Source organism: Lacerta agilis, chromosome 1, assembly GCF_009819535.1.
Source record: "Lacerta agilis isolate rLacAgi1 chromosome 1, rLacAgi1.pri, whole genome shotgun sequence".
NCBI classification, from domain to species: Eukaryota; Metazoa; Chordata; class Lepidosauria; order Squamata; family Lacertidae; genus Lacerta; species Lacerta agilis.
In genome coordinates this window covers 34515356-34535803 of record NC_046312.1, presented here as the reverse complement: position 1 = coordinate 34535803, position 20448 = coordinate 34515356, and the positions used below count along the sequence as shown (strand labels likewise).

Here is a 20448-nt window from a genome sequence, read left to right as displayed (position 1 = left end):
TACTTACCTGATTAAAAATAAGCAAGGTACGTTGCCTTCAGTAAAATTTAGGAGAAAATCCAATTTTAAAATAGATTTCAGCTTTGTGTCCTTTTTACACAACAAAATTAAAGAGGTAGCTAAAGAGATCTGGGTAGGCTAACAGAAGCTACAACACAACTAAAGCAATGGCACCTGTTTCTACATAACAATGGCAAGGTCTTTGTGGATGAATTGAAATAATGATTGAAATAAGAGAGTGACAGCTGCTAAATAGCAACAATGGCTTGTCTGTTCTCTTTTACTTGGTTCATTTAGGACTTACAAGCCTGGAATATGCCTGGAGAGACAATTTTATGATGTCTATTAAAATATTAATATTTTTAAAATACTACCTTTAAAAACTTGCATCAGGGTTGTTTGAAGGACTGCCTACACACATACCATAAGATCAAGACGGAGCCACTTGTCCTCTGCTAAGATCAGTGAAACTGGTAGCCACAAGAGGGAGTTATCTGTGGTGGCCCCCACATCATAGGAATTCACTGCCACATGACCTCTGTGAAACTACCACTTATTTATTTTTGCTGGCTTATTTGGGAGCGATGTTCTGTGCTGCTATTGAACTTCTTGGGTTGGTTGAAAATGCTGTTTTTCTTTTTGTTTATTTATTATCAGTGGTTTTATTAAAATTGTGAGCTTTGCAGGAGCCTTTCATTGTATACTACTTTATTATTGTTAGAAATTATTTATTTTATTTTAAGCAGCCTTCTGTGGGTTTTACTTATAAAACAACAGCCAACACACACACACACACACACACACACACACACATCATACAAACATATAGCAGGAGCTCTCCAATGTCTTTTCTAACTGGAGATGCCATAGACTGAACATATGACTTATACAGGCAAAGGAGGTAATTACTGCCCCTGGCCCAGCTTCACATAAGGTTGGGCAAATGGTTCAGAGCTGCTGTTTGAAAAAGAGAACCAACCACATGGGCATATCTATGTAGCTTGAGGGTTTTCATGGACCCAGGCAGCTGAGCAGTGGTAACTTCAAGCCCTTTTGTGAACACTTAAACTCCTGAGAGATAGCTGATCTCTGCCAAAAGCGGGTATTGAAGTGACTTCAAAACACACGAAGTTCTTTTACTGTTTGGTTTGAATTCAAGATGTGCCTGCAAAGGAATATTTTATCCTTTACAGCCAAGCTTGAGCCATTGCCAGTCAGTGTGGATGCTAATGAGCTAGAATAGTCCAATGGTCAGACTTCCCGTGCTCCTATGATTTCAGTGAGTCAACTCTGAGAATGAGCTAGTTGGTTATCTCCCAAGACTGAACTACAAAAGAGCATCTGAACTTCTAATTTTGGGGTTGAAAATACATTTTAAGATCAAAATATATGAAAAGTATTATCACATTTCCAAATGAAAGAAATGTGGCACAGTGTGGTGTAGTGGTTAAGAGCGGTGGACTTGTAATCTGGGGAACCGGGTTCGCGTCCCCGCTCCTCCACATGCAGCTGCTGGGTGAACTTGGGCTAGTCACGCTTCTCTGGAGTCTCTCAGCCCCACTCACCTCACAGAGTGTTTGTTGTGGGGGAGGAAGGGAAAGGAGATTGTTAGCCGCTTTGAGACTCCTTAGGGTAGTGATAAAGCGGGATATCAAATCCAAACTCCTCTTCTTCTTTCATTATGAAATTAATGCACTGCAAAATTTGAATTGCTGAGCATCTACCGTTTAGCCATATTAGACAGGAGTATAAAATAAGTACATACCTCAAAGCTAGGGCTTGTAGGAATCTAGATAAAGAAGACCACAGTCAAAACAAACAGAGAAAAACAAAACATAAAGCCATGTTATTTGGGAAGCAAACATAAAGCTCAATTCTCCAAATAATAACAAAAAAGTTTAACCAGCCTGAATTTATCTACCAACACCATTATTTGTTCAAACTTCTATTATATTTAGTTACAGGTAGGTAGCCGTGTTGGTCTGCCATAGTCAAAACAAAACAAAACAAAACAAAACAAAACAAAACAAAACAAAACAAAACAAAACAAAACAAAACAAATCCTTCCAGTAGCACCTTAGAGACCAACTAAGTTTGTTCTTGGTATGAGCTTTCAGGTGCATGCACACAAAAGCTCATACCAAGAACAAACTTAGTTGGTCTCTAAGGTGCTACTGGAAGGATTTTGTTTTCTTTTTTTTCTATTTTCTATTATATTTGTTTGCTTTATTTCTATTTTGCCTTTAGGGCTTCAAATAGGATTCAGAGGGTTAGACTTCTTACTAATGAAAACAACTTTCAAAAACTGTCAAAAACAAAATGTATAGGACCTTTGGATTACAAAAAAAGATGATTAATCCCGCTGTTATTTGTACGTACTTCCAACAAATGGGACCTGCAACAAAATGTTGGAGTGTGGAATGCCCTTATTCCAACTAGGGAGCTATAGTCTTCCCACCCCCACTACTGATTTGTGTACTTCTGCAAACCTGCTAATACTTCCCTTCTTGTGTTTGGATGGTGGCATATCTAGGAGATATAGATAGGCATTTTATATATGATCAAAAGCTACAAATCTGTACAAAAATACATGGAAATAAGTCCCATTGAACTCAATAGAAATTACTTCTGAGCAGACATGCATAGGATTGCACATTTATTTAACTGTCAGTAAATAATATCTAGTTTTATTGTTTTTGTCCAGACGAAGTTTGCCTCTAAACTTATCTTACATCACTGAGCTTGTACTAAAATGAAATCTGTCCTGAAGCTTTAAAAAATATTTGCAAATGGACTTGTCAAATATTATCCCAGAGTCACTCCTGTCTTTGCTATCAGGTGATACCATGATACACTGATAAAGGCATGTTGCAATTCTTGTGGAATCAACTGAAAATTTCCAAATAATAGAACTCCAATGAATAATACTTGACTGACATTCACAGATAAAATGTTTTGAATATATATTTATATGTACAATTTTAAAGCAAGAATAATTTTTTCCCCATTGTATTCTTGCCACGTATCACATGAAAAAGACACGTGAGAAAGTAATGTCCCACCCACACTTAAGATTTCCTGCATCAGAACAAAAGCACTTTGTATGAAGTGGCCCAAGAGCTATGCTGGCACAATCTCGCAAAATATGTCTTACAACGGGACTTTCTGAACTCTTCAAAGGTGCCAATGCAAATGTTTACACATTCTTATTTAGGTTAGCCCTACTACCGCTTGAAATGCTATTAAATCTGTTATAAGTCCTGCAGTGAAAGACAGCAATTTGTGTTGTGTAAATGTGTCAGCCCCTTTGACCAAGCCAAAGAGCTTGCCTAGTGAAATTTCTTCTCCTTCAAACACTACATCCCAGTGATAAATCCCAACTATTGTTGGAAATGTCCAAAGAACATTGCAGGTACTTCCATGTGTTGAGAACAGTGAGCTTCTGATTTGTCACAGTTGTTGTTGTTGTTGTTGTTGTTGTTGTTGTTGTTGTTGTTCAGTCATTCAGTCGTGTCCGACTCTTCGTGACCCCATGGACCAGAGCACGCCAGGCACGCCTATCCTTCACTGCCTCCCGCAGTTTGGCCAAACTCATGTTAGTAGTTTCGAGAACACTGTCCAACCATCTCAACCTCTGTCGTCCCCTTCTCCTTGTGCCCTCCATCTTGTCACAGTAGTAAGTCATTTTGGACATAGAGGAAATCTTTAAAGGCAGATTGTGACTCTTTAGTTCTCTGTGTATTAATTATTATAATTGTTCTTTATTATTCTTACATCATTCTTACACCTCACTTTCGAAGTGCAGTGTGCTTTATATGATTTTATCATTATCTCCATATAAAGCAAATCCACTAATTTTCTCATCTACCCTAGTAGCCTATAGCCTAATTTTGATTACCAATGCCTCTCCAAGGCATTAGAGAAAAGGGGGTATTTTACAATCCTGCTATCCGGAGTTGCCAGGGAATGAACCTAGAGCCTTCATGGTGTGACCAGATGCAAAGGGTGGACAGAGCTCCTACAGCATTAATAGTTGTGTAGAAGAGAAAAAAATGAAATTTGCAGCCTGTGAAGATTGTCATGCAACTATTACAGCTTAGGAAAGCCTGTTATCTTTTGTATCTGGTCATCTGATGCCTTCTGCAGGTAAATCCTTTGCTCTACTGAACTCTAGCGCTTTCCTTTCCACAGCAATTCCTGTCCGCAAGTTCCTCTCACAGGTCCTGCTGTTAACTGATTGGGAAGAGTCAATAGTACAGCAAGGCCAACCCAATGAATGTGTGTGCCTGAATGGGGATTTGAACCTGGGTACAGCTCCAGTGCTAAGACCACTGAACCTCACAGCATTTGCAAAATTATTATGCACCCCCAAAACGTATGAAAAGAATGCCGACAACACTTCTGTAGTGACCTTATTTATTGGACTGGGCGCTGTGTATCCAGGGGCCACGTTGCTACGTTACTTAATCATGCACACAACTAAGTAGCAATATATCACATTAAGAGAACAGGAATTACACCAGAGGGATTTTTTAAACCTTATTATTCTTCAGACTTTGCTAAGACAGTGGGTGCTCATAATTCTTAATGGAGCTTTTTAGTGCTGGCATATTATAAACAGACTCTGTTCTAATGGATATTACAGCTCAAATATGGAATGTGACTCCACAAGAAAAAGAAAGCTCAAACAGTTTCAGTTGGTAAAATATGTAGGGGGGTGGGAGTGCACTGATAAAAAATATGCATGGGAAAGATGCACATGTAAGAAAACATGTGGAATGTATAAGTAATTACTTTTTAAATCCCATGAGAGTTTATTTACAGCAATGTTTGTATTTTGGATAGGGGGGGGGGGAATCTCTTGTTATTTTTTATTAATGTAATAGTTCAAACTATAATCTATATAGGTCTAGCATGATAAGTGCAAGTAATAGATGTTTTTAAAGCTGATTAAGAGTGAATCTAGCTTTCGTTTTCTGTGGCAGGCTAGCTGATTATGGCTTGCAATATTTTCCAAATTAACATTTATACTAAAATTTTACTAGGTGTGGGTGTCTGCCAGACCGACATGTATGGTGCCATTATATAAATCAGTGAATAAGGAAGCATATGCATGCATGAGAGCTTCATGTACACACTGGAACTTCCTTATGCACAAGGAATGTTTGATAAGGGCATCTATCTGTGTGGAATTCAATATCTGTCCAGTCAGCTTCTATATGTGAGAAGAGGAGGGACCTCCATCTTGCCCTTCATATCATCAAGACAAAGTCTTGAGCCAGCCCTGTTGCAGTAGTCTAGCACATAAAAACTGGTGTGTTTTTTTCATGCTACCCTGATGTTAGGAAAGATTGAGGGCGCAAGGAGTAGGGGACGACAGAGGACAAGATCGTTGGACAGTGTTCTCGAAGCTACCAACATGAGTCTGACCAAACTGCGGGAAGCAGTGGAAGACAGGAGTGCCTGGCGTGCTCTGGTCCATGGGGCCACAAAGAGTCGGATACGACTAAACAACAACAACAACTATGGAAAAGTAATGATCAAGTGTTCATTCATTCAGTATTATAGAACCTGCTATGTTTAATATTTATAAATTTTGTACCAGGAGAGTTTCATCTGGAGTAGTAGGTGAAAGTTCTGCAGACACTGTCCTGATATTACTAAGTCCTGTCAAGGAAACATTTGAAAGCCGTCTCTTCCGGACACAACTGCAGTTGTTAGGGATCTTAAATGCACATCTCTTGTGATAGTTTAGGCCACATCCTGAAAATTAAAAATAATAATGCTGATTTCAGATTATTTCAATCTAAAGCAACAGGTGAAAACTAGAAATTTGTAAAGGATTTCTTAAACACCTGCTTTTGAATAAGCAAGTTTATTCAACAGTGCAGAGTTTAGGTGGTATCTCAGTAAGTTGGGCACTAACCCTTGATTTCCTGAGCCAGCTCAGAGTGCTTCCTTAGGATGGCTCTGGCTTGCATTTGGATCAGGGATAAAAGGAGGTGTCATTGTGAACTCTTTTGATGGCAACCAGCAGACCGTTTTCTTGCATTTCCCTACATTTCAGTAGGTCTATTGAAAGCATGGTTTAGTTAGAGATGACCTGGTTATAGTACATGAAAGAGGAAAAGAACAATTGTGTCTATCGAATCATGCAGCATGTATGGTGATAGGCCAGGCATAGGCAAACTCCGGCCCTCCAGATGTTTGGGACTACAACTCCCATCATCCCTAGCTAACAGGACCAGTGGTCAGGGATGATGGGAATTGTAGTCCCAAACATCTGGAGGGTCGGAGTTTGCCTATGCCTGGGATAGGCGATAGATAAGTTTAGGTGGGCACACGTATGCATGCACATGTGAATGTGCATGCCTAAGTCAAGCTTAATGATTTTCCTCCCACCTCAACAGCACCCCCTGTTGTAGCCTCTTTATCCCATAAAAGCAAACGTCTCCAATAGAAGTGAATGAGATTGTAAATCTGAGCATGAACCTCAGTAGTAATTAGTACTGTTTATTTATTTATTTATTTTCACAAGATTTATATACCAGTTGATTGTGGTAAAACCTCAAAGTGGTTTATTACTGAATTAATCATGGTAAAATAAGAGAGAGCATAAAGAATGTTCCAAGGAGAGGGGTTATGATTGTATGGTCTAAACTTGATTGATTTCTTTGTCGCTGCCCATAATTTTTGAGCATTTATATCACTTGCAATATATTTGGAGACTTCTTTCGCAAATGCACAGAGGCCAATCTTTAACTCACCCTCACATTTGAGTCCCTGCCGCACAAGACCCCACAGCATTTCTCCGCAGTGATCGCAAAAGGCTGGTGCTCTGTATGAATGAACAAACAGAGCATGGGGTCGAATCTGAAAATCTTCAAATGTTGCAGAAGCTGGTGAAAGAAAAGATTTCCCAAAGGTTTAAAATGAAATGTGATGACGACGACGATGATTATGGAGGCCTAACTGTGCCTAATATTGCTACGTTAAAAACTACTCTTTTTCAGCAAGTGGTTTAGCTCAGATAAACTGATAACAGCAGGGAGTTAAAAAAAAACATTGGGAAAATATTTCTGGATTTTCTTTGGTTTCGATCATGAGTTCTTCTATATAAAACCAAACTATTGTTACCAACGAAGCCCCAGTAACAGCCTAGATTGAACTTCAACCATTTCTAACCCCAACCCTACGACATTACTAAAAGCCTTATCCAACCACTAGGAGAAATCCTACTTTGGCACAAAGGATATATACTTCATGCTCAATCACTGAAGGCCATATCATTCATAGGAAGAATTCATATTCAGGGGAAGATACTGACCAGCAGTCTTGCTGTGCTTTAAAGTTCACCATGTACTGTGTTGCTCATGCAAACTGGATGTCATCCTGTATTTCTTTTAATCTGTTATTGTAGGGGGTTGCCAACCTTTTTGGGTCCATTATCAAATTATATCATTGAGTAAGAGCCATGGGCACCACCTGTTCTGGTTATTTATCTCCCCAAATTAGACCCCCCTCTCAAGAGGCAGAAAGAGAGAAACTGCACACAGAGAGACAATTCATTTTTCTAAGAGATTTGGGTCAAAGTCATATGCAACATCCCCCTTTAGTTCCACATACTTGACAGAAGAGAAAATGTCACCTCATGACTAAAGGGACAGTGGGGGGGGGACCACCTCAAGAGGCTTTGTGGGTACCTCGGAAAGACTTGAGGGAGATCATTGCACTCGCAAGTATCATGCTGGTGATCCTTTATTTACTGTCTGCAAAAACTTTCTGAGTTTGTGTGTGTGTGTGTGTAAATGTATAAATTGTATAAATATGAAAAGTTATTCATCAGGAAATACTGTCATATAGTCATAAGTGCTACACTTACAACTTACTTTATCACGGCGTCTTACTTGTCAAACAATAGAATGCCTGAGGCATTTTGGCACTAGAGATTTAAGTTCTAAGGCCTTTGTTTGACTTAAGTATAAAACAAAGGTTTGCTATTTCAAGAGGACAGTAAAAGTGAAATTCTGCAGCGTATGTGGAACGTAAACTGTATCATTCCAGCTAAAGTTACATTTCCAAAAGTATGCAGTGCTATAAAGTACAGAAAAGCAGATCAACCACTGTGTTGCAGGGTTAAAAATGCAGGGTTTTTTGTTTTTGTTTTTTTAAATCAGCTTGGCAATAAGAAACATCTATTCCACCATCTCCAACACAATTTCACTGCAAACAAATACTGTGTGTGTGTGTGTGTGTGTGTGTGTGTGTGTGTGTATAAAAATGGAGAACGAAGAATGCCGTTGGATCTTCTGAACTAGCTAAACGGGGGGGGGGGGGGGATTTCTAGGCTATGGCTGATAGATTAACCTGGTGCCCTCCAAAGGATTTGGACTGCAGACTACAGCTCCCATAAGACCCAGCAAGTTTGGCTGTGCTGGCTGGGTCTGATTGTAAGTGGACATCAGGTTGGCAAAGGCTGGGCTAAGCACAAGTCATGAGGTTGGTATATATGTAATAGTGCCTGGTCTCTAATGTTAAGGAACACTTTGCAGGCTAGCACACCACCAGCACTCTGGCACATGTACACTTCCTTCCTCTCCTCCCTTACAGGAACTTCTCTCCCACCCCCCTCATTTAAATAGTTAAGATCATGAACATCACACTTTTCTGACAACAGCAAATTGATTTTCTTTAATCACTTATGTACTGGTTTATTTACTTCAACTTCTCTTCTGTACTTTACTAAATGCTGGGAGTAATAACAGCTTAAGAGAAATTAAAATCTAACTACAAACAAAAAACTTAGTCAAATATATGTTATTTCCTACTTGCTCATAATTAACAACACTTCTAAAAGATTATTCAGATTCTGGCAAAGTACGCCAGATGAAGGGATTTTCAAAACTGCACCACAGTCTCCTAGAATGCTTTTCTCTTTAGTTATTACCAGTTTAAAATGGAGCAAGGTCATCCCCCCCCCCCGGCTGCGCTTCAAATTTCATTTACACATTGCTGTACACATCAGTTAGATTTGACGTGTTTCTAAGTCAGCCAGTTTGTCCACACCAGCATGAGGAAAGGGTCTGGGATGCAAGTACCCTCTTAACTATTTGTGAAGTTATCATCTGTCCATGCACAGTTATCCGCATGCACACCACAGCTGTCTCTAGTGTACACACCTCAGTTTAACTACAAAGTGAACATGCCCTAAGTTTTCAGTTCAGATGAAACTGAGGAAAAGATGCAATTAAATATTTCTCACGAAACTACAGAATAGATATGGATTGTGGCTAACGTCATGTGCATATTGCTTCAAAAACCAGTGGTGGCAGCTTAGTGGGTATAGAGTAAATAGTAATGTTTAGTTACAGGTAGGTAGCTGTGTTGGTCTGCCATAGTCAAAACAAAATGAAAAAATGAAAAAATGCCTTCCAGTAGCACCTTAGAGACCAACTAAGTTTGTTCTTGGTATGAGCTTTCGTGTGCATGCACACTTGTTCAGATATGTGTACATAGCCTTCTTTTGTGTTTGGACAGTGAAGACACCATTCTGCTTTGATGATTAGGTCATGATGGAACAAAGGAGAAAATGCTCTCTCTGTGCCACTACTGAGGGCTTGATGGGTCAAAATCAGCATCTTGAATCATGTTTTGAAGTCAGAAGGAAGCAATGCATTTTGTTATATTTTAAAATAATAAACTATAGTAACATTTTGTGGTGCTCTTTTTCTCTCTGATACACAGCTCCCATTTGTTTTGATAGACAGGATCCCTTTCGGAGCAGCTTGTGTTCAGATTCTTACGCAAACTAAACAAAAAGAAGAATGCTTTAGTGTAACTCTTTCTTTTTTTTTTTATAAGAATTTATTGGCATTTTTCTATAACAAACATATACCCACACCCACACCTACAATTAAACAAATGCAAAACAGATAAAACAAATACAAACAATGTCAAGCTTTCTTATTGCATCTTTCTAGAAAAAAAAAATTTTCTAATTCCATATCTTGACTTTTGACTTCCCCTGCCTTTTCACCTTCGAGTTTGTATCCTTGATCTATTTTGTAACCATTTCTCCTACAAAAAAAAACATTAACTTCAATTGTATAATTACATTCAATTATATCTTCAACATTTACTAAAAATGCATCATCATAATAATACCTCACCATTTAATCTTCTAAATCCATAAACTTAATCCACTTAAATTCACTTTGCTTATACTCCACCTCATAGATCTTCGCAAATCATTCGCATCTAATCTATCTCTTCTATCCTTAAGGTTGCTGCTAGTAACGTAAAAACTTGAAATATCTCCTTTCATGTTCAAATAAAAAATATAACAAAGTGTTGTTGACAGTATTCACCCTCCGATTTCAATTTACCATATCAGGCTGCTTAAAGTTTTACTTAATGCTTCACCCCACACCCCCTCTGTCCATTATTCTTCTCCTGATGGCATCAGCACTGAACTTCCATATCTCTTCCCTCTCCAAGCGTCCACAGATCCAGGCACAGTCCAAACCTCTCCTTGCCGCGAGTTCAGAGGTGTCCCTCTCATCATCTCTCAGCTTCTTCGGTTCTTTGTAACATTCCTTTTCTTCTTGTAGATACCTTAATTCTCTGTCCCTGGCCCCCGAGCTCACACCTCGGGGACTGGATATACGAAATTTTAACGTCGCCTTGGGGCTGCCACCCCCAAAAGGCGAATTTCTTCTCCGAAGTAGCTCATTCATTTTACTCCATCTTTGCATCCATCCTCTCAGCTCTTTGGCAAGGCTTTCTTCCAAAGTATCAAAAGTTTTGTAAGCCTCCTCTGTGGGCAATTGGTTCCATTTCAGACCCCCACACAAGACTTTGACTTTTCTATAAAGCAGTTCCACCTTCAAGGCAGTGAGTCTCTGTTCGTCCGTTAGTCCAGAGTTCAGTGCCAGTTCAAGGACGAAACCCAGCATACTGGCAGAGGAGGAGGAAGCGGGTGTCATATTTCTACTCCCCTCTTTGTTCGTCGCCATTTTCCTGAACTGGAGCGCAAATACCGCAACTTTAAAAGGAGATATTTTCCTCTAGTTAACTTCCCAAAAGAAAAGTTTGCCAGTCTCCTGTGTCAATTTTAAATACATTGTAACCAGTTCTGTAGCAGCAATCACTCAAATTGGTTAGATTCTTGAGCTCGAAGGGAGGGAGGGCAGGCTGCCATTCTCCTTCCCCCCGGATCGTTCCAAAAGCACAATTTCTAATCAAATTCTTTACTCACGACCACCGGGTTCTTTTAGCTCCATTCTTCACAGGTAGAACTTGGACGCTCACCGCGGGCTCTGTCGCCGCATTTGCATCCCGGTTGGGGCATGTCCCCGAAGCCCGGCTCCGTTTGCCCTTCACCCCCACTCCCCCTTTACAGGGGGGGCAAGGGAAGGGTTCAGAGCCTCCGCGGGCGCAGCCGGGGAGCCCAGGGTGCGGGACGCTCTTCCCGCACCCCAACCGGAGCCGCGCGCTGCGGTAGCGCGGCTCCTAACCCCCGGGATGGACAAGGCGCTTCGGACCCGAAGCAGCCTTCGACCACCCGGCGATGGCGTCGCCGCCGGAAGTCAACTCTTTCAAGCTACTCAAGGAACTGCGTTTCTTGTTTCTTTTATACTGGGTCAGATCAAATAATGTTGCTCTGCTGAGTGAAGGCTATCTGATCCAGTGGAGGCTTCTGTTAGTCAAAAGGACTATCCCTCCCCCTTTTCCTAAAGTCTGCTGTGCTACCTACAATGCTGTTCCAGTGAGTTCCTCAAACCACTGAAGCAGATTAAGGAGATGGACGAAGCAGCTGCAAAGGAAAGGGGGTTCAGCAAAAGCAGCACCGCTCTTTCTGCTCATGGAAGTCCTGCTTGGAATTCACGGAAACCGCTCTTATTCAACCATCTTAATGATCTCATTACTGAGTTGTTTTAAACCCTTTCCATTTGGAACTTAGGGATTCTTGAATTTGTTTTTTTCAGTACTGACTTCAACAACAATCACTTCCTAGTCTGCAGCCTTCTGCTACAAGTCAGCTAGCAATGAAGTAATTGGCACCTCTCCTATTAAACTGTAAACTTATCCAACTAGTTTCTCTGCAGATTAATTATGAGGTCAGCACAGCTCACAACCCTTAACATAAAAACAGCGCTTGTGAACTTTTACGGAATACGTGAAAACACAGCATACACACAGAAACTAAACTCAAAACATTTTTTTTTATTAAAAAAAATCAAATAGACTTGATGTGAGAAGATTAAAGCTTTTACACATCTCCTGTTCCATAATTTAACTCACCGGCCAGGGGTTATAATTAGCCAAGGTTCAAGAAGGCTTCAACACAGAACATATTTTGAGTCCCGAAGCATATGAAAAAAAACAATATGAGTGCCTTTTAGGTCATAAAAACACTTCTCCCAAAGCTCTAGTTACAGGTAGGTAGCTGTGTTGGTCTGCCATAGTCTAAACAAAATAAAATAAAAAATTCCTTCCAGTAGCACCTTAGAGAACAACTATATACCAATAACAAACTTAGTTGGTCTCTAAGGTGCTATTGGAAGGATTTTTATTTATTTATTTTACTTCTCCCAAAGCAATCAACAGCCAAAGCCAGTGCAAAAGTAGGATGGAGCCAGGAAGACACTTCCTGTCCATAAATTGTACTTGTTAGGAAGGCTAGATCTCCAATAGCTTTCCTTCTAGAAATTCAGCACCACTGATGTTCATAAATCTAAGTTTGTGGAGTTTTTCTTCAGGGACATAAATAATACCAACACAGTCTCTCTGAAGAGTACAGGAAACTGTACTCTGCAAATACACTTACACTGTGATTTCCATCCTCACAATGGCTTCAAAAGGAGAGGTGGCAATGAGAGAAACTGCAGTGGAAATTTATCAGTCAAGTATTAGTTAACATGATGTATGCCACCACCTGACCTCTGCACACAAGGATAGCCCAGAGGAATCACACAGAAGTCATTTACATAAGGGGGACCGGCATATTTAGTTTGCCAATGCAAATTGTTCTTTGATAATTTAAGATGAACTTTTAAAATAGAAATGTAACAAGCTATGCTTTAAAGGCATCTGTAGAAGATTTTTAATTAGAGGAATAGTCCAGTCTGAATATTCAGAAAGAATTCTGAGTACATTTGAAGACATATTTTCCTGTCAGTAGAATCCAGCCTATGGCTGCAGTCCTATACTGTACCTACATACTTGGAAGTAAACCTCATTGAATGCAATGGGATTACCTTCTGAGTAGGCATTGTAGAATTGCACTGTAAATAAAGCACATTTATTCCCCATTCATAACAATAGCAGAAATATCTTTCAGTGACACTAGTTGAACTTAAAACTGATTACCTTTGACTAAATCCTTCACTCTGTTTTACTATGTGCCCCACTATGTCCTTACATTCAAGTTACCTTAATTTATCCCAGTACTCTCCCTATATATCTAGCCTCTCAGTCTTGGATTAACATATTTTCAAATGCAAACTTGCCAAATAAAATACACCCACCATGTTTATTCTTGTTTCTCTGTGGTTTGGTCAATTCCTATTCCATTGTTCTGTTCCAAAAGGCATGAAAAAGGCAAACAGCAAGACATACTGAGTCATATGTTCCTGGGCTATACAATGATGTCATGATTGCCAGCATCCCCAGATGCTGACCCACAGTTCCTATCATCTCTAACTATTGGCCTTGATGATTGGGGGTGATGGGAACTGGAGCCCAACAACACTGGAAGGGCATCATCTGAATTCAAGTACTCTAGCAGCTCTTAGAAAACCCTTTAATAAGTTTTAATAAGATTGTGAGGTGAAAGCTGACAGAAGCTGGGGTGAAGCTGAAACAAAATTATGGGGGGAGTAGAGTTGGGGTTGTGAGTGCAGGAGCGCAGGACAGCAATTCAGAGACGCCAAAATGAAGTCCGATTAAGCGAATGTCATGAAGAGAGACACTGTATATAAGTGTTTATGCACTAATGGTGGTGTGTGGAACCTTTGGCCCTCCAGATGTTGCTGAACTACAACTCTCAGCAGCTCCAATAAGCCTGGTTAACAGCTGGTAATGTGGTGGGTGAAAGGTTCCCCGATCTATGCTAATTCTAGAAGCCTCTGAGCCAAGCTGGGCAGACTGAAGTGCTTTAGTCTTAAATGACACCATTGCTATAATGGACTTTCTGAGCAATTTGCTGTTTCCATGTATATTTAATTTAATAGCACTATGGTCACTGTTCCCAATTGGTTTATCTCATACCAGCTCCTGGGTGCCATCCATTATTTAAGTCTAGAATTGCTGGTTGGTTTCATGACCAATTTTTCTATGGCACAATCATTCAGAGTATCTAGAAGTTTTCCCTTTTTGTAGCCAATCTGTGTCACCCCTTACTATTTCCTCTTCCTTGATTTCACTCTTCATCCCAAGTTCTCCCTGGGTTGTTTTGACTAGGGGGATGATAGCTCTGTTCCACTTTCTGCCCAATACAATCACATTTACTTCAAAAGAGGAAACTTTCCAAAAATCTGGGGGTTGGTAAAAAGGAAGTTGGCAGGCAAAGTCAACAGGATCACCTCTCTCCAAAAAGCTTGGGAGTTGTTAGAACTCAGCAGATATATGTTAAGAAGTTTCAGTTGAATGAAACTTAAAGATGAAGACAAAAGTTACTCTCCTAAATTTATATGTGTGCGCACACAAAACTATATTGTAGTAAAACCTCTAAGTGGTTAACAAGAAAAAAAATCAACTCATCTCATGATACTCCAAAAAGACACAATAATTTTTCTTTTAACTTATGATGCAAATTTTATATTTTTCCATAAAACAATCTCTTTTCAAATCATTTTAACCAAAAAAATGACATCATACAATTATGATACCAGTCTGACTTTACACTGATTCAAAGATGCTTGACATAAATATGACTCACAAAACTATATGTATGGAATTATTTTCATTCAACATGGCTGGTTTTTGTTCTCTCTTTTTTGTAAAAAAAATAATAACATGCATCTTGCAAAGAAAGGCAAAATCTTTTCCCCATTGAGTCAGAATGTTAATTTTATGCTTAATTTCACATTTCCTCCATCAATTGTAGTAATTACTGCTACATTCCTAGGAATGTACAGAAGAAGCATTTTTCTTTTAAAATAATAGTTTTACTTTTAGATACCATGAAACAGCATAAGGGAGCCCCACATTGCTAACAGAGCTGTTGAAATGGGAGAGGGGTCTTCAAATATGAAACTACAAGTATATCTACCAGCTTGATTCACAGAAGCAGTCGATAAGGAAATTTCTTGCTAACGCCTAAAGGCCACCGAATATTATTTTTCACTTCATGTTCTCATATCATAAATCAACTTTGCTCATTAGGCGACTATACCTTGAACAATTCAGTATTTCTATCTAACATCAAGGCATGTATTAGGGCAGTGTTCTTTCATATGATCCAATGTGGCATTCAGATATAGAAAAGAGCTTAAATAAAACTCAATTACATTTGCCATCAACGGGTGAAAAAAAACACCTCTTGAAATTCTGTGTGAAAGCTCAATAACATCTCACTAGCTTCCCTTCTAAAGAAAAAAAAACTGTATTAAAAATCCCATTTTCTCTCTGATTATACTAAAGCAATATGCAATGATTTCCATGTGCCTTCAAGGACAAAATTTGGACAATCTTATTGTTGTATAAAATTTAATATTTTAGGTAAAATCCTACAATAATAGTTTTCATTTCTTTTGATGAAATTATGCTATGAATTTGGCTGGCAGGCACAGCGTCAACCTGATTTTTTATTTTAAGTTTTAATCTATTAGTGTTTCACATAAGAAACTTGTGAAAACTCTTCCAAGCATATTACTTTTTCATTACATAAGAACCCTGTAATTTTACATGCCAGAGAAGACAGATCACCTCAAAATGAACGCCTATTCAAATCTATAGAACATTATTTTAGATGCACTGTTCTTTTTCTGAACAAAAAAGATCTGAAATGTGTGAGGAAGCAGATGACTTCCAATCCAGCTTCAGTAAAATGTATTTATTGTGCTTTTTGTTTCCTCCTAAAAAAAATGACTGTGGAACCTGACAAATTTAAGATGTACAACTTATACATAATAGATATTTGGAAGCAAATGCAAAAGGTAAAAATCTTTACATTTAAAAGAAAAACAACTTTTCTTTCTCATTTTGATTCTGATTTTCTCTTTCTGCTGCATCATAAAATATTTGAGATTTGTTTACTTATGTACTGTTATCATCACATATGACATGTTTCGGAGTTAGCAAAAGAAAAAGTGTTGATCCCTGCCCCAAGGAACTTACAATTTAAATTTCAGCAGAGGGAATAACAGAGAGAGAAGGGAAAGAAAGAGAAGGGAAGCTAGACTAACACCAATAACTAGACAGGTAGCCCAGGAGTCTCAGAACTCTAATTGTAAGTGACTCCACCTGTAGTATTTGGTAAATTTACAATGATCCATCTCCGTCATTTGAGGCTGACTGACTGTATGTTACCTGGCCCAATTGGGGTTGTTGCTAAAATATAAAGCCTTGAAAAACATGATACTTAGGTATCTACTGGGATGTTTCTATGCTTATGAGCAAGCCCAGGTCTTGAAGTCAGCTAGCAGGGCCCTTCTCATTGTGCTACTACAACAAGTTTGAGTTATGTAGGGGATAAGGAGGACAGCCTTCTTGGCATTTCACTAAGTCCCTACACAACTCACAACCATTGTGGTAAGGTCACACGTGGGATCACTTGAACTCCCTGAGATGTTCTTTTGATGTGTGAAGAGACAGTGCCAGCTAGTCACACTTCCCACCCCATGTAAAGGCTGTACACGAAAAAGTTGAAAAGAGCTTTTCCATTTGAGGTAAAACCCTGGTTGTCCCAGGATTCCTCTCCCATCATGAAGGAGCGCTAAACATGCACATATATAGGGCCACTTCACGTGGCTGCCAAATTTACAGCCAGCACACACATCCGTAGGCCTGGGGGGGTGTGTGTGCCAGCAGTGTGTGAGGGGTGTGTGTCTGAACACCCATCTCAAGTGGGAGGTTAAGGCCAACATTTGCTGACATTGCTGTCCAAGTAATACTTAATGATAGCTGTGACAGAGAGGGGAAATTTGTTCTGGACTGGAGAAGAACTAGGGAAGGAGTATGCATGATTAAATAAGACGCTTTGTTGCATTTGTGCTAGTAAATTATTTTGCATAGCCAAATACACAACACTAAGTCATACATAACACTAAGTCGTGGTTGGTTAAAGCTATAGTTTGTTGAACATACTACGAACTATCCCACAGACAAACAACCCATGTTCTGTTTCTCCAGCATTTAAGGTTGTTTCTCTCCCCCCCCCCCAATTGCTCTTGCCTCACGCCTTCATGGTTTGGTGAAAGTCATATCTAAAACCAACCAAGGTTTATAAGCCAACAACAAACAATGGTTTTAGCTTGTGGTTTGTTGGCAGTAAACAAACCATAGTTAAGGCAATATATAATGTATAACCAACCACGGTTTAGTGTTATGTGTGAACCAGGTCAGTAAAAGCCCTCTTATTACATCAGGATCCATTAATAATTAGAGTACAAAAAAGTCAAGAATTTTTGTCATTCTGACAAAATTTGGCATTCCTAAAGAATGATGAACATAAAATATAGTCTACTGTATAATGAATATACAATAAAATCAAATAAAGTCCTTATACTTCCCTCTGCTGTTGGTAAGCAGTCCGCCTTTATCGTTTTACATCATCATCATACAGCTGCTTTTGTAATTTCAGTAGAATGAAAAAATGTTGTCTGCATTTCAAAGGAGAAATACCCATGTGCCAAATAGAAATCTTTATGTATTGTGGCAATATGGTAAAATAAACAGGACAGGGATCATATTGCTGAAGGAACAAGCCATTTCTTGGAACAAAAAAAGATAAATTTGCTATAACTGAACAAAAGGAAAGTTTGGATTTGATGTTTCCAAGCCATGTACTTAAAGTTTGTGATCCATTAGCAAATGCCTGGCAGTTGGCCTTCTTGTAACTCTAAGAGAATGTTATCTTATATATTGCAACTTGGTTTGGAAGATTAACAAGTATGATTTCATTTCTGCAGGTCAACTCAATGGAATTTCCTATTTCAATAAAGTTTAGATTCAATAGGATTTAGAGAACTTACAAATGCTAACATCTGAAATCTCTATTTTCTTTCTTTATCTTCAACTCTTTACCTAAAAAAAGAGGGAAAAGCCCCATCTGCACTATACATCTAGAGCAGCATCATACCACTTAAAACAGTGACGGCTTTCCCCAAATAATCCTATAAAATGTAGTTTGTTAATAGTGCTGAGAGTTGTTACGAGATCCCTATTCCGCTCACAGAGTCACAATTCCTGGAGTGGTTTAGCCATCAATCCCTCTTCTCAGGAATTGCAGCTCTGAGGGGAAAAGGTGTTTCCTAACAAATCTCAGTACACTTAACAAACTATAGTTCCGAGGATGATTTGGTGGATTGAGGGGCACAGAACCTTCGGAGCACCACAGGGGATGTTGCAACTATTATTTAGAATGGAGTGTTGAGAGGCAGGGGGCACTAAATCTTGCTGTCGCACAGAGTGCCACTCAAATTTGAGATCTGAGGGTCAACCACAGACTACTTTAAATGTATAGCATGGATGGGCCCTAAATATATACCACACTTTTCCGCCTATAAGACGCACCCATGTATAAGACCCCCCTATTTTGGGGGACTCAATTTTAGGAAAATGACGGGAGATGGCCCAAAGTTGTTGAGCCTCTCCCCCCCCCATGTAGCGGCGGGCAGGAAACACTCCCTAGATTGTTTCCTGCACGCAGCGGCATCAGGGGAAGTTGCACTCCTGCCAACCGTCCAGTTGGCGAGAGCGCAACCTCCCCCTGATGCCGCCGCATTGGGGAAATGATCCAGGGAGTGCCCGGCGCACACAGCGGCATCGTGGGAATTTGCACTCCCATGGGAGTGCAACCTCCCCTGATGCCACCGCCGTGCGGGGGAAATGACCCAGGGAGCGTCTGCCGCATGCAGTGGCATAGGGGGAGGTTGCACTCCTACCAACGAGCTGGCTGGCGGTGCGCAGCTTCTCCCCCCCCCCACATGACACTATCCATGTATTGGACAACCCCAGTTTTTTGACATTGTTTTCGAGTCAAAAAACCTCGTCCAATACACGGGAAAATACAGTACAGTACTTGATTTTACATGCTTATGGTGCATACAAATCAATGATACATTGTAAAGGCAATTTACGGGATAGATAAAGAGGCATGTCTGCCTAACCTTTTTATCACTCTAACTTGACTGGTTATTGTTTTCAAAAAAGGGGAAGATTCTTTTGATGCTTATGATGATTGATAACATTTATCAATCGCTTTACTAATTAAAAATAACTCCAAGTGACTTACCGGTACAATCGCAACAGAGATACTAAAACCAATTACAATAAACACTATCAATAAAAACCTCAACACCACATTATCTGTACAAATAAAGACACGTCATGCCAAAAAAAGAAAAGAAAAGCTGTGAATACTTAAAAACGCTTGAAACTAAGGGCCAAAAGCCCAGGTCAAAAGGAAAGCATTTGCCTGGTGTTTCAAAGAAGGTAACCTTGCTGGGTTCCTAGAAGTTGGAAAAAGGAAACTGGACTGGCTTGATACAGAATTATTCTTTGTTCTTAATTTCTAAAAAGATCTGACAAACTGCTGGTGGAGTCAGGAGACAGGCTTGATGGCCAGAACTATTCCCAAATTAATGGGGACTGTTACCGATTCCCATACTAAAGCAATTATAAAATACATAAAGTATAAAGCATAAAAATATTATTTTTACCTGATAAGACAACTTCAACAAGGTCACCTTCTTGGATATCAGTAGCTGACTTCACCAGCTGGAGAATATTTTCAGTGGTAGGGTCATGGCGAAAAAGTAGAATTTTATCATACATTCCATAAAAGCCACATTCAGGAAACTGAAAATGAATAATATTGAGAATTTGTTTCAGTTACAAGTAGTATGCAAGCATTATTTGGTTAGTTTGAATCAGAACAATAAAGGGAGAAACAATGTTGGCTGAGGTGCTAACTGAAATTCCTGAGAAAGAAACCACAAATCATAATACCAGCAGCCCTTTTCTGCAAGAGTAGAGATGATATTGCTTATACATTCCATTTTAGATTTGGAAAGTGCAATTCTTATATGGTGATTCTGAAAACACAGTCTTTTCAAAATTAACATGTAAACTTTCTATAGAAAAACAAGAATACATATTGGTTTATTTGTTTTTGATTTATTATAGGCAGTATCCAATTTACTCATTTCATCAGTGAATGTGTTTTGCTTATGCAACAGAACTTTCCCCACTCTTCTCCCTAAATCTGTTTTGGGGGTTACC

At 39.3% G+C, this 20448-nt stretch overlaps 1 protein-coding gene across 5 annotated transcripts in view; it reads right to left on the bottom strand.

Moving 5' to 3' along the window:
- The window catches only part of PRKD1 (protein kinase D1), a 90367-nt gene that overhangs the window by 23418 nt on the left and 46501 nt on the right, over positions 1 to 20448 (bottom strand). For all 5 annotated transcript variants that reach the window (XM_033144298.1, XM_033144289.1, XM_033144280.1 and 2 more), the window contains 4 exons: positions 19887 to 20025; positions 6768 to 6899; positions 5603 to 5763; positions 1766 to 1789 (listed from right to left, as the gene is read on the bottom strand). In XM_033144298.1, the coding sequence (XP_033000189.1) occupies positions 1766 to 1789; positions 5603 to 5763; positions 6768 to 6899; positions 19887 to 20025 (456 nt within the window). The remainder of the gene's footprint in view (positions 1 to 1765; positions 1790 to 5602; positions 5764 to 6767; positions 6900 to 19886; positions 20026 to 20448) is intronic.